This window comes from Microtus oregoni, unplaced genomic scaffold (assembly GCF_018167655.1).
Source record: "Microtus oregoni isolate MIOR12 unplaced genomic scaffold, Mior012 000008F_ref0000371, whole genome shotgun sequence".
Lineage (NCBI taxonomy): Eukaryota > Metazoa > Chordata > Mammalia > Rodentia > Cricetidae > Microtus > Microtus oregoni.
Genome location: NW_024543067.1, coordinates 19,374,809 through 19,387,982, shown reverse-complemented (window position 1 = coordinate 19,387,982; position 13,174 = coordinate 19,374,809). Strand labels below are relative to the sequence as shown.

The 13,174-nt window shown below is 40.0% G+C and overlaps 1 protein-coding gene across 1 annotated transcript in view; it reads left to right on the top strand.

The window, feature by feature from the left end:
* Lrrc69 (leucine rich repeat containing 69) overlaps nt 1–13,174 on the top strand; it is an 80,373-nt gene that overhangs the window by 47,583 nt on the left and 19,616 nt on the right. The window contains exons 6-7 of the mRNA XM_041656728.1: nt 1,755–1,856; nt 7,978–8,157. Coding sequence (XP_041512662.1) covers nt 1,755–1,856; nt 7,978–8,157 — 282 coding nt within the window. The remainder of the gene's footprint in view (nt 1–1,754; nt 1,857–7,977; nt 8,158–13,174) is intronic.

Below are 13,174 nucleotides of genomic sequence, written 5' to 3'. Positions count from 1 at the left end.
TTTGACACCGCCTTTAGAGCCTGCAGTAGGCTGTTATTTAAGACATCATTCTTAAAGGCAACAAAGCCTGGGGAGTTTTCTATAGTGGCTGTCCCTGCTCTTTATAGGGCTGACTTATGCACAGGGCAAGGACATGGAGTGAAGGCTGGGGACACAGATAGGTGATGTTTTAATCTTAGGCGGGTGGAACACACAACTGGAGAGTCACAACAAATAAGGACATGGAGTGAAGGCTGGGGACACACAGATAGGTGATGTTTTAGTCTTAGGCGGGTGGAACACACAACTGGAGAGTCACAACAAGTAAGACAGAGCTGGTGTGAAATGTCTAAAAGCCTCGGTGTGAGGAGTGCTCACCAGGTTACCTTGGGGAAGAAGGCTGAAGGGAGTCAAATATTACATGTTAGGACTTTTGAATATATTCTGAATAAAAGGGAATCATTAACATCTCAACCAGGGTTGCATTATAATCATATATTAATTTTAAAAACTTGCTTAGGAACAAAAACTTGTACTAATTCCAGATTACTATTCTAATAATCTACCCAAGAGGAAACATCCTTCAAGGCTGAGGTGGGGAGTATCTGGGTCAGGGAAGAGGACAATTCAAAGTAGCCTTGAGTTCTTCATTTAAAAATTGTATATATGTTATATAAGCTTTACTGTAAATTTGTAAATCTAATATCATAATGCCCCAAAGTATGTCATAAGTCAATTATTTTTAGACTAATCATTGCTCTTTCAAATCCTTGGCTGAAATGGCAAATCTCTAGTTCTTCATAACTTCTGTGAGATGCTGTGGTGTGACTAGGCCAGCTTATTGTGGCTCACAAGAGCTGATTTTTCATATCTGTCTTACTCCACAGTCAGTGAATTGAATCAGCCATATTTAGAATTGACACACATCATTATCATCGCTCTCTCCCCTCAGTTCCCCCCACTCACCCCCAAGCTCAGCACTGCCCCTCTTCCCTTCTCTCTCTTCGTTGACTTTATATTTTCTAGCAGACCTCTGAAAGCTATGCTCTTGTTTTCTTGCTTTTTTTTCCACTAGGAATTTAGTCTCAGAGAAGTAGCCCCTCATGTGATTTCAGCTGTATCAGCAGTTGTATAGGTCCCACAGAGGCATGCTAAGCAGAATATGAAGACAGTGGTATTCCTTATTTGCTGTTTAACTGGCAGATTCTAGTAGGATTTGGATTTCCGTCATGGGTTAAGTATCACTGCCAACTGTCCATTTTCCCACTGCTTCATGCTGTTTTATTTTGCTTAGTCTCAGGATTTTGCATGTACTATGCAGTCCTGTACTACTGACACATAGCCACAGCTATTTATTTTCATTTTTCTGTTTATAATAGTTTAAAATGAGATTTTGAGGTTTCTGTGCTTCTCTTATCTTTGTTAAACATGAATTGACTTTCAGAAAGTCATTGATATGTTCAATATGGCATGTTTTAGAATGTTTTCATCATGCTTGGTTTTTCCTAACACAGATTTACAAATGTTTCCAGAATTTGACTTAGTAAAGCTTCTTCTGCTGCTGACTCTTTCTGTGACCCTAAACAGGCTTCCTTAGCTATTCAGTATGGGAGATATGAGCAGTGTCTTCTTAGATCATGGCTATTCACGCCATTGGTAAACCTCGTAATGCTCCTAACAAGTAGAATATCTACTATTGTTAAAATACTAGCATAGTATGCACATCCTAAACTATAATCAGCCTTTAGAAGTAAAGTCTGTTGTTTTGTTTGCAGTTTCAGAATCTAAAACTGAGGGAGTTCTACTGTGAGGGAAACCCACTCTTCCTGAAGCGGCCAATCACCGCCACACAACCTAAAGACGTCTGGACTCTACGGGTGACTCATACGCATGGTTTAAGACGTAAAGCATTCCTGACAATTCAGCAGATATGTAGCACTGGTCCATTAAGAATGTGGATTCTTCACGTCATTTTTGACTTGATCACAGAATTCAGAGCAATCTGTCTGATTTTCAGACTGACTTGACACAGAGAAGTGAACGTTTTTCTTTTTTTTTTTTTTTTTTTTTTTTTTATGTTTCTCTGTTTTTTTTTTTTTTTTCTTTTTTTTTTTTTTAAATAATTTTTTTTTATTAAGAAAAGAAGAAAAAAAAACATAAACAAAAAACAAGTTTCCACCTCCTCCCAGCCTCCCATTTCCCTCCCCCTCCTCCCACCCTTCTCCCCCTCCTCCCACCCTTCTACCCCTCCCCCCACTCCTCTCCCCCTCCCTCTCCAGTCCACAGAGCAGTCCAGGTTCCCTGCCCTGTGGTAAGTCCTAGGTCCTCCCCCCTCCGTCCATATCTAGGAAGGTGAACATCCAAACTGGCTAGGCTTCCACAAAGCCAGCACATTAAGTAGGATCAAAACCCCGTGCCATTGTCCTTGGCGTCTCATCAGCCCTCATTGTTCGCCATGTTCAGAGAGTCCGGTTTTATCCCATGCTTTTTCGGTCACAGTCCAGCTGGCCTTGGTGAGCTCCCAGTAGATCAGCTCCACTGTCTCAGTGGGTGGGTGCACGCCTCGTGGTCCCGACTTCTTTGCTCATGTTCTCCCTCCTTCTGCTCCTCATTGGGACCTTGGGAGCTCAGTCCAGTGCTCCAGTGTGGGTCTGTCTCTGTCTCCATCCATCACCAGATGAAGGTTCTTCTTACTTAGCTTCTTTAGGTTCACCTATTGTAGACTCCGTGGCGCTAATTTATGGCTAGAAACCAATTATGAGCGAGTACATCCCATGTTCATCTTTTTGGGTCTGGGACACCTCACTCAGGATAGTGTTTTCTATTTCCATCCATTTGCCTGCAAAATTCGAGAAGTCATTGTTTTTTACCGCAGCGTAGTACTCTAGCGTGTATATATTCCATACTTTCTTCATCCATTCTTCCATTGAAGGGCATCTAGGTTGTTTCCAGGTTCTGGCTATTACAAATAATACAGCTATGAACATAGTTGAACAAATGCTTTTGTCATATGATAGAGCATCTCTTGGGTATATTCCCAGGAGTGGTATTGCTGGGTCCAGGGGTAAGTTGATCCCGAATTTCCTGAGAAACCGAAACACTGACTTCCACAGTGGTTGCACAAGATGGCATTCCCACCAGCAATGGATGAGGGTACCCGTTCCTCCACAGCCTCTCCAGCAAAGGTTATCCTTGGTGTTTTTGACTTTAGCCATTCTGACAGGTGTAAGATGATATCTCAAAGTTGTTTTGATTTGCATTTCCCTGATTGCTAAGGAAGTTGAGCACGACTTTAAGTGTCTTTTGGCCATTTGAACTTCCTCTGCTGAGAATTCTCTGTTCAGTTCAGTGCCCCATTTTTTAATTGGGTTAATTAGCATTTTAAAGTCTAGTTTCTTGAGTTCCTTATATATTTTGGAGATCAGACCTTTGTCTGTTGTGGGGTTGGTGAAGATCTTCTCCCAATCAGTAGGTTGCCTTTGTGTCTTATTGACTATGTCCTTTGCTTTACAGAAGCTTCTCAGTTTAAGTAGGTCCCAATTATTCAATGTTGCCCTTAATGTCTGGAACGTTTTTCATTGGATGAAAAGAAAAGAGGAATTTACTTTTACTTTAGCCTTCTAAGCATCTTTTTGCTGCCAGTGGGCTCTTTTCTGCTTCTGTTTCATTTCTACTTGTGCATGGTTGTGATCCGGAAATCACAGAGTTCAGTTTGGTGAAACTAGTTAATGATATCAAAAGAAGTACTAGGGAAACATGTTGAAAGATGCCTTTACTGCCAGACAAGATAAAACCCACAGGTTCTCTAGAGTTGAATATGATTCTCTATCACAAATTTTGATTTACCAGACTTATTTGAATCTAAGGCTGAACATACAAGAACATAGATTTAGTTATAATGCTTTAAAAATTGTTTTCTTATCATGAAAGCAATATAGATGCATGAATAGAAAGAAGCCAATGACGGTGAAAAGAATACAGAAATCTAATTAGGTGTCACTACTCTCCACTCTGACTATCTTGTACATTTAGAATATATTTTAAATTTAAGATGAATTAATACTTTATATGCTACTTAGAGATTCAGGTTTTTACTCCAATTATTGTGAATGTCTTTTTAATCAGATTAAAAACATTAAGATATCTTTTTAGATAACATATGTTATTTTGTTGCATCATAATGTTTTAACTGTTTTCTCATTGTTAGATGTTTAGATCATTAATACTCACCCAATTTTGTCTTTACAAATGAGGCTAAACCGACTGTAGTCACAGAGAATTGCTCTCATGTCCATGGTATCTCAATGAATAAAATAGTAGGGTGTAAGAACTGCTTTCTTTGAAAGTCAGCTCTTTTCAAATTTTCTACTGGAGATTGTTCCAAAAGCGGCATTATTTCCTGCTCATGTGTGGGAAACTTAAATTGATCAAACATTTAAAACTGCCGTATCTCATTTAAGCCCCAATAACTTGTTCTTTTTTTTCTCCTGCATCAAGCATATCCGAGTAATAATTCTAGCTACTACTTATTTTAAGGTTTCTATGGGCAGGTACTGTGCTTATGAACACAAGCTGTTTGATTACCATCAAGAGGTAGGTGTCTTTATTGCACCTCCTTTTATGGATAGAGAAACTAAGACCCGGAGAGGCTAACTTGTTCATAGTGGCAGAGTTCATGCTGGACTTGATGCCAACTTCTCCAGTTGGCCTCCAGACCCCACCTTACAGTGTTGCTAACAGCTGGGGTGCAGAAAGGTAAGCTTATTGTCCTGGGCTCGAGCACAAGAGATTCTTGGTTGTGGAGGAGGCTGCAAGAATATTTAATCTGATGTGGTATCATAAGAAGATTAGAACATTTCCTTTTAATTTTTAAACTGTAAGGTCCAAGAGTTTAGAGTTAATTTAATGCTATATTCATAATGAGTATATGCATGTATATGTATATATATATATATATATATATATATATATATAATAGATTACACAGTAGAAATGATTAGTTTTGCTCATATAAATGATTTAGGCAGTTTTGAAAGTCCTGCTATAATTTTTTTTCTCAGAATGGTGGCTCAAGCTGACAATATATTTGGACTCAAAGGCATTTCTAGTAGACATTTGGTTACTATTAGCAATTAAATTCCTTTGGGTTTCAGTGGTTCATAGGGCTTTGAAACTGTATCTGCCTTAGTAGAGAATTTCTAAAAGATACATTGTTGTTTAGGTCCGAAATCCTAGCTACATGGAAGGCTAAGGGCAGAAGCATCCCAAGTTCAAGGCCTGAGGTACCAAGTGATTTCTAAGCAAGCTTGAATAACTTAGTGAGACTATGTTACAATTAAAAGTGAAGTGAAGGTTAGGCATGCACTGTAGCTGGCAGTACCAACAAAAGGTTTGAGAACCTTCCTCACCTCAGAAATTCACTAACTAGAACCCAATCCTGACAATTTAGTGCATCAGCAGATGCAGGCTCAGTGCTTTGCTATTATAGCTCTATCATCTCTGTCACAGTGCTGGAAAAGCTCTCATTTTGCACATGAGATATTTGGGACCAGGTGAATTAAGAATTTGTCCAAATAAGGCCAAGCAGCAAATGCCTTATTGAGCCAGTGTGTGAAATTCTGCAAATAACAGAGCCAGAGCCTTTGCTTAGGATGCTGTGTGTCCTGCCTCCTGTGCTCACGATAGCAGCTCATTCCACGTTATTTCCAATCTATCCTTCCTCCTAAGGATTTGTACTTCTTTTTATAGTTTATAATTTGTGGTTATATACTATTATAGTTCAAATGACTGTATGTAAGAAAATTTATACACATGAATATGCTTTCAATTTATAGTGGATTAGAAATAGGAATATCACATGACCTATATAAAATATTCTAACAAAATAGCATACAACTGATTGAAAATAAACAACTTACTTATTTGTAAAAGATTTCTTAGATTTAAAATAACACTGGGATGATCTCATATTTAGTTGGTATAGTTTCAGAAAATTCACACAATTTTTCTGTAAGAGGTGTCCTAAAAGATACTGTTAACCAGGTGGTGGCGGCACGTGTTTTTAATCTTACTACTTGGGAGGCAGAGGCAGGTGGATCTCTGAGTTTGAGTCCAGTCTGATCTACAGAACAAATTCCAGGATGTCCAGGGCTACACAGAGAAACTCTGTCTCAGAAGAAAAGAAAACTAAAAAAGAAAAAAAAGATAGTATTGGTTACATCAACAGTTATCTTGCTTTGTGTATATTTACATTCCAAGAAAAAAATTTAAGTTTTGATAACGTATATTATTCTTCCAAAGTAATATTTTTGCTTCAAAAAGAATATAAATAATGACTAATATATTAGCCGTCAAGTGATATATTGAAATCAACACTCATGGGTCCAGAAATCATAAATGTTAAAAGTAGTCTGTATGAATTATACGTCTGTATGTTTAAGAAAATTCTTCCATTTCTGCTTGGAAAGTGAACCCTTGTCTGTGTATTTTCAGCATACTAAGGACTATCCTCCCAATTTGTTTAATTAGCTAATATATACCTCTAAAATAAGCATTTTGTTTTGAATCACAAACCATGTTCTGTGAAAACAGTCAGAGAAAAGGTGACACTAAGTATCTGATGGTTGGAGTCACAATAGTGCTTCCAGACTTCTTCCTTCTGCTGAGAGGGCCATTCCCCGCTCAGAAGGCTGTCTGGTGAAGGATGAGTGTCACAAGGAGCATGCGCTGAGCAGGTATATTTTCCCACTCAGAAGGCTGTCTGGTGAAGGATGAGTCTCACAAGGAACATGCACTGAGCAGGTGTATTTCCCCTCACTCAGAAGGCTGTCTGGTGAAGGATGAGTGTCACAAGGAGCATGCACTGAGCAGGTATATTTCCCCGCTCAGATGGCTGTCTGGTGAAGGATGAGTGTCACAAGGAGCATGCACTGAGCAGGTATATTTCCCCTCACTCAGAAGGCTGTCTGGTGAAGGATGAGTCACACAAGGAGCATGCGCCCAAGGTGCTTCGCTGTGCAATGATGGTCGTTGACTGAGAAGCATGGGCACAGCAAGGAGCAGGCCCGCACCAATTCATGGGAATTCCTTGAAAATTTTAAAGACTTAAAGTAGCATGAATTAGGGAGAGATTTTTATATACATAATCATATGTATTTAAATGACGATCAGAGCCTGATATGGACTATTAGAAAACCTTCATTTTGGGCAGGAAAATAAGTCCCATGTCAACTGTCCCCATCCATGATTTAAATTTCAATCAGTGTTTGTGTAGGAGGGACTTCATGCTATATAAACATATGTTGCTTCATAATCATAAGCATTGTTTATGCCATGCTGGCAATACTGGATGTAGGTGCTTTGGGGGAGTTAGGCAAATGTTTGTTTTCTTTGCTGGGTCAGTGAAGATTAAATTGTATCATCATATTCTGTGTTTTATATTAAGATGATGAAGCTGAAGATACTGGTGAAAGGCAACTTCTTTTCCTTCTTTGCTTTTGTATTATTTATTATTTTGTTGAACAAAGTCTGAATCAACATGACTAAGTTTAATGCAGATTGAAAGTAGGGCTTGGCTCACAGATGCCAATGCTCCTTAAGGGATGCAGAGTTGACTGGGCTGTGAACTTATATCTCAGTGAATATGACTGAATCTTTCTGAGTCCAGTTTGCATATGTGTGTAGTCCCTGTTTATCATAATTAAAGGTACAAAACCTGAGCAAAATGACAGCTAATTTTATTAAACAGATCATGTAAATTTATTATGACTTGGAGCCCTATTTGTAAGGGATATAAATATGGTGGAAGGTACCCACTTATCCTACATTTGTGAAAGATAAATTTTTTTTTACAATGGCAGCCTCATGCAATGTATATGTGTTTTCGAATCTTAGATTAATAAACAATAAGGAATTAGACATGATTTTTGAATTAAATAGGAATTACTTTAATATATAAATTTTGAATTAATTTGAAGAACATTTTTTTTTTCAATTCAGGAAATAGCAGCAAGATTTGTCCTCGATCAGTTAGACGAAAAGAATCCTTTGATTATGAATGCCATAGAGCGTTATCCAGAGACCGAAGACAAACTCTCCAAGGCAAGGCGGTGTGCACTGTGCGGAAAACCCTTTTTATCCGAATGGCTGGAATGTGTCCAGTTTGTTTCCCCATCAAAGGTAAACAGTGTTTTTTTTTGTGCGAATATGAGCATAAAAGTACCTATTTATGTCCTTACTAATGATATTTGTACTAAAGATAGACTTCTTTGATAGTGTTGATGATAAACAAATCCAGATAACTGTCTTATAATAATCATTTCTTATTCCATTTGAATTTAAAGTCTTTATCATGTTACATACATTCCATCCAAATTCCACGAATACTGGGCATGGTCACACGTACTTTTTCTTCAGCACATGGGAATCATAGGTTGAAAATCCACATGTTCAAGTTTACGTTTCAATGGAGATTTTTGAAATCTTACCATTCTTAAAGGTCACCACTGTAGAGGCAGTGGGACCAGGGGTAATGAAGGTGATAAGTAAGGTAGACTAAAGCTAAAGACCTTAGCTGGCTTCATTCATTGCCTCAGACTGTTTATACCGAGGGTTAAGAAAGGTCCCATGAATAAAGTTCTCATGAGTTCAAGCCATATACATTCACAAGGACAAACTGCACATGGCAAAAACATGTTTTTCCATAGAGGCTTAGAAAGGATGGCTTAGACATTTAATTGATTAAAAGCAGCAAGCAGAATGAGTAATCTGAATTTAACTAACAACCATCTGCTACACCTTGTAGGAGCACGAAAACATGTTCCAAGAACAAGTCTGTTTTGAAGAAACTGAAGTCACAGGACTCTTGTCTTGTTGGGTGTTCTCACAAGCACTCAGAATTGTCCTCGAATGATTCTTTTCTTGGACCATGTCACCTGAGGCAGTTGTCACTGGGCAGTTCACATAGCTCATGAAGCAAGTTTTATACAAGGTTTTGAAGACTTCTCTCACTCCAGATGACCACACAGCAAATGCGTTAGGCACTCGCTGTTGTCTCTGTCACATGTGTAACTGTGTTGTAGCCGGAAGACCTCTGTAGGCAACATGTAAATGAGTGTGAACCTCATGTTTAAATAACACATAATGTTCTCAGATTGTGAGATGTATTTCTTTTGTTCAACCACTTAAAAATATTAAAGCATCTGTAACTCATATATTATGAGAACAGGATGTGGGACAGGCAGTGCCTGGGGAACCTCAGTTTGCTAGAACATCTGTTCTAGCCCACCCAGAATTCCTTCTTGACACACTCGTTTCTTATCTAGGGTTGGTTAGCAGTGGGCTGTTCCTGGGAAAAAGAGTATCATACTTGACCATGTTAAGCAGAGGGCAGATGCATTCCCTGCTGGTCTACGGATGATCATCTGGTTAAAGCAGCAAAGCAAAACCCAAACCCAATGAACACGCATGTAACTGTAAATCATGGCATATTATGATGTAAAAGGGTGACGCATTAGTGTGTTGGGACTTATGTGACTATTGAGTAATTTAAACAACACATTTTTTTTTTGTTTTTGTGGCTTGGGAAGCTTGGGGCTCCAATGTCAAGTTACTGGCAGGACCAGGCTTTTTCTGAATTGTGGTGTATTCTGTTCCACTCCAGTCCTGTTGCCCTTTTAGTTTTAATTACCGGTTTGGAGCTGGGATTACCCAGAAGATAAACTTTCTGACACACCCTTGAGGAATTTTTTTAGCCTCTGGCCATGCCTGTGGGGGTCATGTTGACTGGATTAATTGAGATTGGAAGACACTCTAGAAATGGGTGTCCTCATTTCCTTGGCTGGTGTCATAAAATATCGTATACAAAAAAAAAATCTAGATGAGCACAGGCATTACCATTCTCTGCTGGCTGACTCTGAGTGCTATGTGATGTGACCCCCCAGTACACACCGTGATGGACTGTCAAAGTAAACCCATTCTCTCCTAAACTGGTTTTGTTGGGTATTTTATTGTAGCAATCATAAAGATAACCAAGGCAACAGCCATCTTGCTGTATCCTTTCATGTTGCCTTCCTTTCTTATGGATCTATAATCAAATCTCCCCTTTGAGCAGAACCATCAAACCAGGTTAAGGTCCAAAGTAATGACTTCATATTCAGTTGATCACTGACCAAACACTTTTATCCAAAGAGGACCTCTTTTGGAGGCACTGAAGCTTTTCTCATGTGAATCTGGATGAGATGCAGTTCAATCCACAAAGTAACAGGAAAGATCATTGTACTAGGCTTTTATTTTTAATATGCCACCCAGCATCCCAAATCTTGATAGCAGCACATCATTTACAATTAAACAAATACCGCACAAACAAATGTGACACATCTTTACACCCATATACAAATACAGCGTACCTACATGTAACACACCTTTACACAGTTAAATATTCCAGAGCATAAACAAATTTAACCCATCTTTACACAGTTAAAGTAATATTCCAGAACATAAACAAATGTAACACATCCTTACACAGTTAAAACAATATTCCAGAGCATAAACAAATGTAACACATCCTTACACAGTTAAAACAATATTCCAGAGCATAAACAAATGTAACACATCCTCATCCTTACATAGTTAAAACTATAATATCCCACAACAGCTCGTGTTTAGAAATCTGAGGTGTCGGAGGTCCTCCCTGAGGAAAGGGTGTCTGACCAATGGTTAAAAGACAAGAAGGAGCTGGTCAGGTGAAGGGTTAGAGAAGAGCATGCTAAGACTTGGCCAATGGGAATTCCCGTATGATTTGAGGGACGGAAAACAGGTCAGTTTTCAGTACCCATTGCTAGGCAAGGCCGATGCCGTCAGGAACTGGATTGCAATGTATGACACAGTCCTAGTAAATGGGTTTGGTTTCTAGGTAGTGAACAATGAGGCACCATTTGGGCTTTTTTTTTTTTTTTTTTTTTTTTTTTTGGTTTTTCGAGACAGGGTTTCTCTGTGGTTTTGGAGCCTGTCCTGGAACTAGCTCTTGTAGACCAGGCTGGTCTCGAACTCACAAAGATCCGCCTGCCTCTGCCTCCCAAGTGCTGGGATTAAAGGCGTGCGCCACCACTGCCAGCATTTGGGCTTTTAAGGGAAAGAAATGTCCTGGTTTGTATTTTATTTTATTTTATTATTTATTTATTTTTTTAACTTTTTTTTATTGAGAAAAGGAGAAAAAAAAACACCAAGTTTCCACCTCCTCCCAGCCTCCCATTTCCCTCCCCCTCCTCCCACCCTTCTCCCCCTCCTCCCACCCTTCTACTCCTCCCCCTACTCCTCTCCCCCTCCCTCTCTAGTCCAAAGAGCAGTCAGGGTTCCCTGCCCTGTGATAAGTCCTAGGTCTTCCCCCCTCTGTCCATTTCTAGGAAGGTGAACATCCAAACTGGCTAGGCTCCCACAAAGCCAGCACATTACATAGGTTCAAAACCCCGTGCCATTGTCCTTGGGTTCTCATCAGCCCTCATTGTTCGCCATGTTCAGAGAGTCCGGTTTTATCCCATGCTTTTTCAGTCACAGTCCAGCTGGCCTTGGTGAGCTCCCAGTAGATCAGCTCCACTGTCTCAGTGGGTGGGTGCACCCCTCGTGGTCCCGACTTCTTTGCTCATGTTCTCCCTCCTTCTGCTCCTCATTGGGACCTTGGGAGCTCAGTCCAGTGCTCCAGTGTGGGTCTCTGTCTCTATCTCCATCCATCACCAGATGAAGGTTCTATGATGATATGCAAGATATTCGTCAGTATTGCTACGCTGCGGTAAAAAACAATGACTTTTCAAATTTTGCGTGCAAATGGATGGAAATAGAAAACACTATCCTGAGTGAGGTAACCCAGAACCAAAAAGATGAATATGGGATGTACTCACTCATAATTGGTTTCTAGCCATAAACAAGGGTCACGGAGTCTACAATCGGTGATCCCAAAGAAGCTAAGTAAGAAGGTGAACCAAAGGAAAAACATATAGTTGTCCTCTTGGCTATGGGAAGTAGACAAAGTTGCTGGGGAGAAAATTGAGATCTTGGGGTGGGGTGGGAGGGGGTAAGGGGAGATGGGGAGAGAAAAGGGAGAAGGGGGAATGGGGGGAACTTGGGGAAAAAGGAGGATTGGGATAAAGGAAGGTTGGATAGGGGAGCACGGAAGCACAATTCTTAGTTAAGGGAGCCACTTTAGGGTTGGCAAGAGACTTGAACCTAGAGTGGCTCCCAGGTGCCCAAGCCGATGTCCCCAGTTAGTTCCTTGGGCAGCTGAGGATAGGGAACCTGAAATGACCCTATCCTATAGCAATACTGGTTTGTATTTTAAAAGGTCACTTCTGAATGGGGACTGGATTAGAGAGAGTCACAAAAGTAAGGCAACGAGCCAGGTGGCTGTTCTGTCAGAATCAGGTGAGGAACAATGGTGGTGAAAGCTCATGTCAGTGACTGCAGAGAAAACTGACGCATTTGAGATGTGTTTGGAGGAAGAAGAAAGACTTCCAGTTTTCTGACTTAAATCATGACACGGTGCTTTTTGTTTTCTACAATTGGGATGATTGCAGGAGAAACCATTCTGTGGGGGCAGATAGAGTTCTGTTCGGCCAGGGTAACTGTGCGGTTCCTGTAGGGAAGCAGGAACACAAAGCTCCTGAATGCTCTCCTGACTTGTTAGGAATTCTGAGGAGTCTAGAACCTAGAATTTAGCTTGGTGGCATGTGATTGTGAGTATTTGAGTAACTGAAAAAAAAAACAACAACAAATGCAGTTTGTTGCATTTTTTTAAATCAGCAACAGCTTTTATCTATGATATCCACAGATGGCAAAGTACTTCTTGTTCAGAAAATATATAGTTATTTAAAATATACTTACCTTGAAGAAGTTCCTGATATTTCTCTGTTTATGTTTGGAGGCAGTGTAGTGATATTTCATTTGTATTTTAATAAATAAGCTTGCCTGAAGTTCAGAGAGTAAAACAGCCACATGATCAGCCTTACAGACCAGACCAGGCTGTGGTGGCACACACCTTTAGTCCCAGTAACCACAATAGTTTGCCGTAGAAACCAGGCGGTGGTGGTGCAGGCACTTTATCTGAGCACTGGAGAGGAAGATGAGGTGGGAGGAGACAGCTCTCAATCTCACTCTGAGATTCCTGGAGGCAGGATCTCCACTTCAGTCTGAGGTAGAAGTAAGA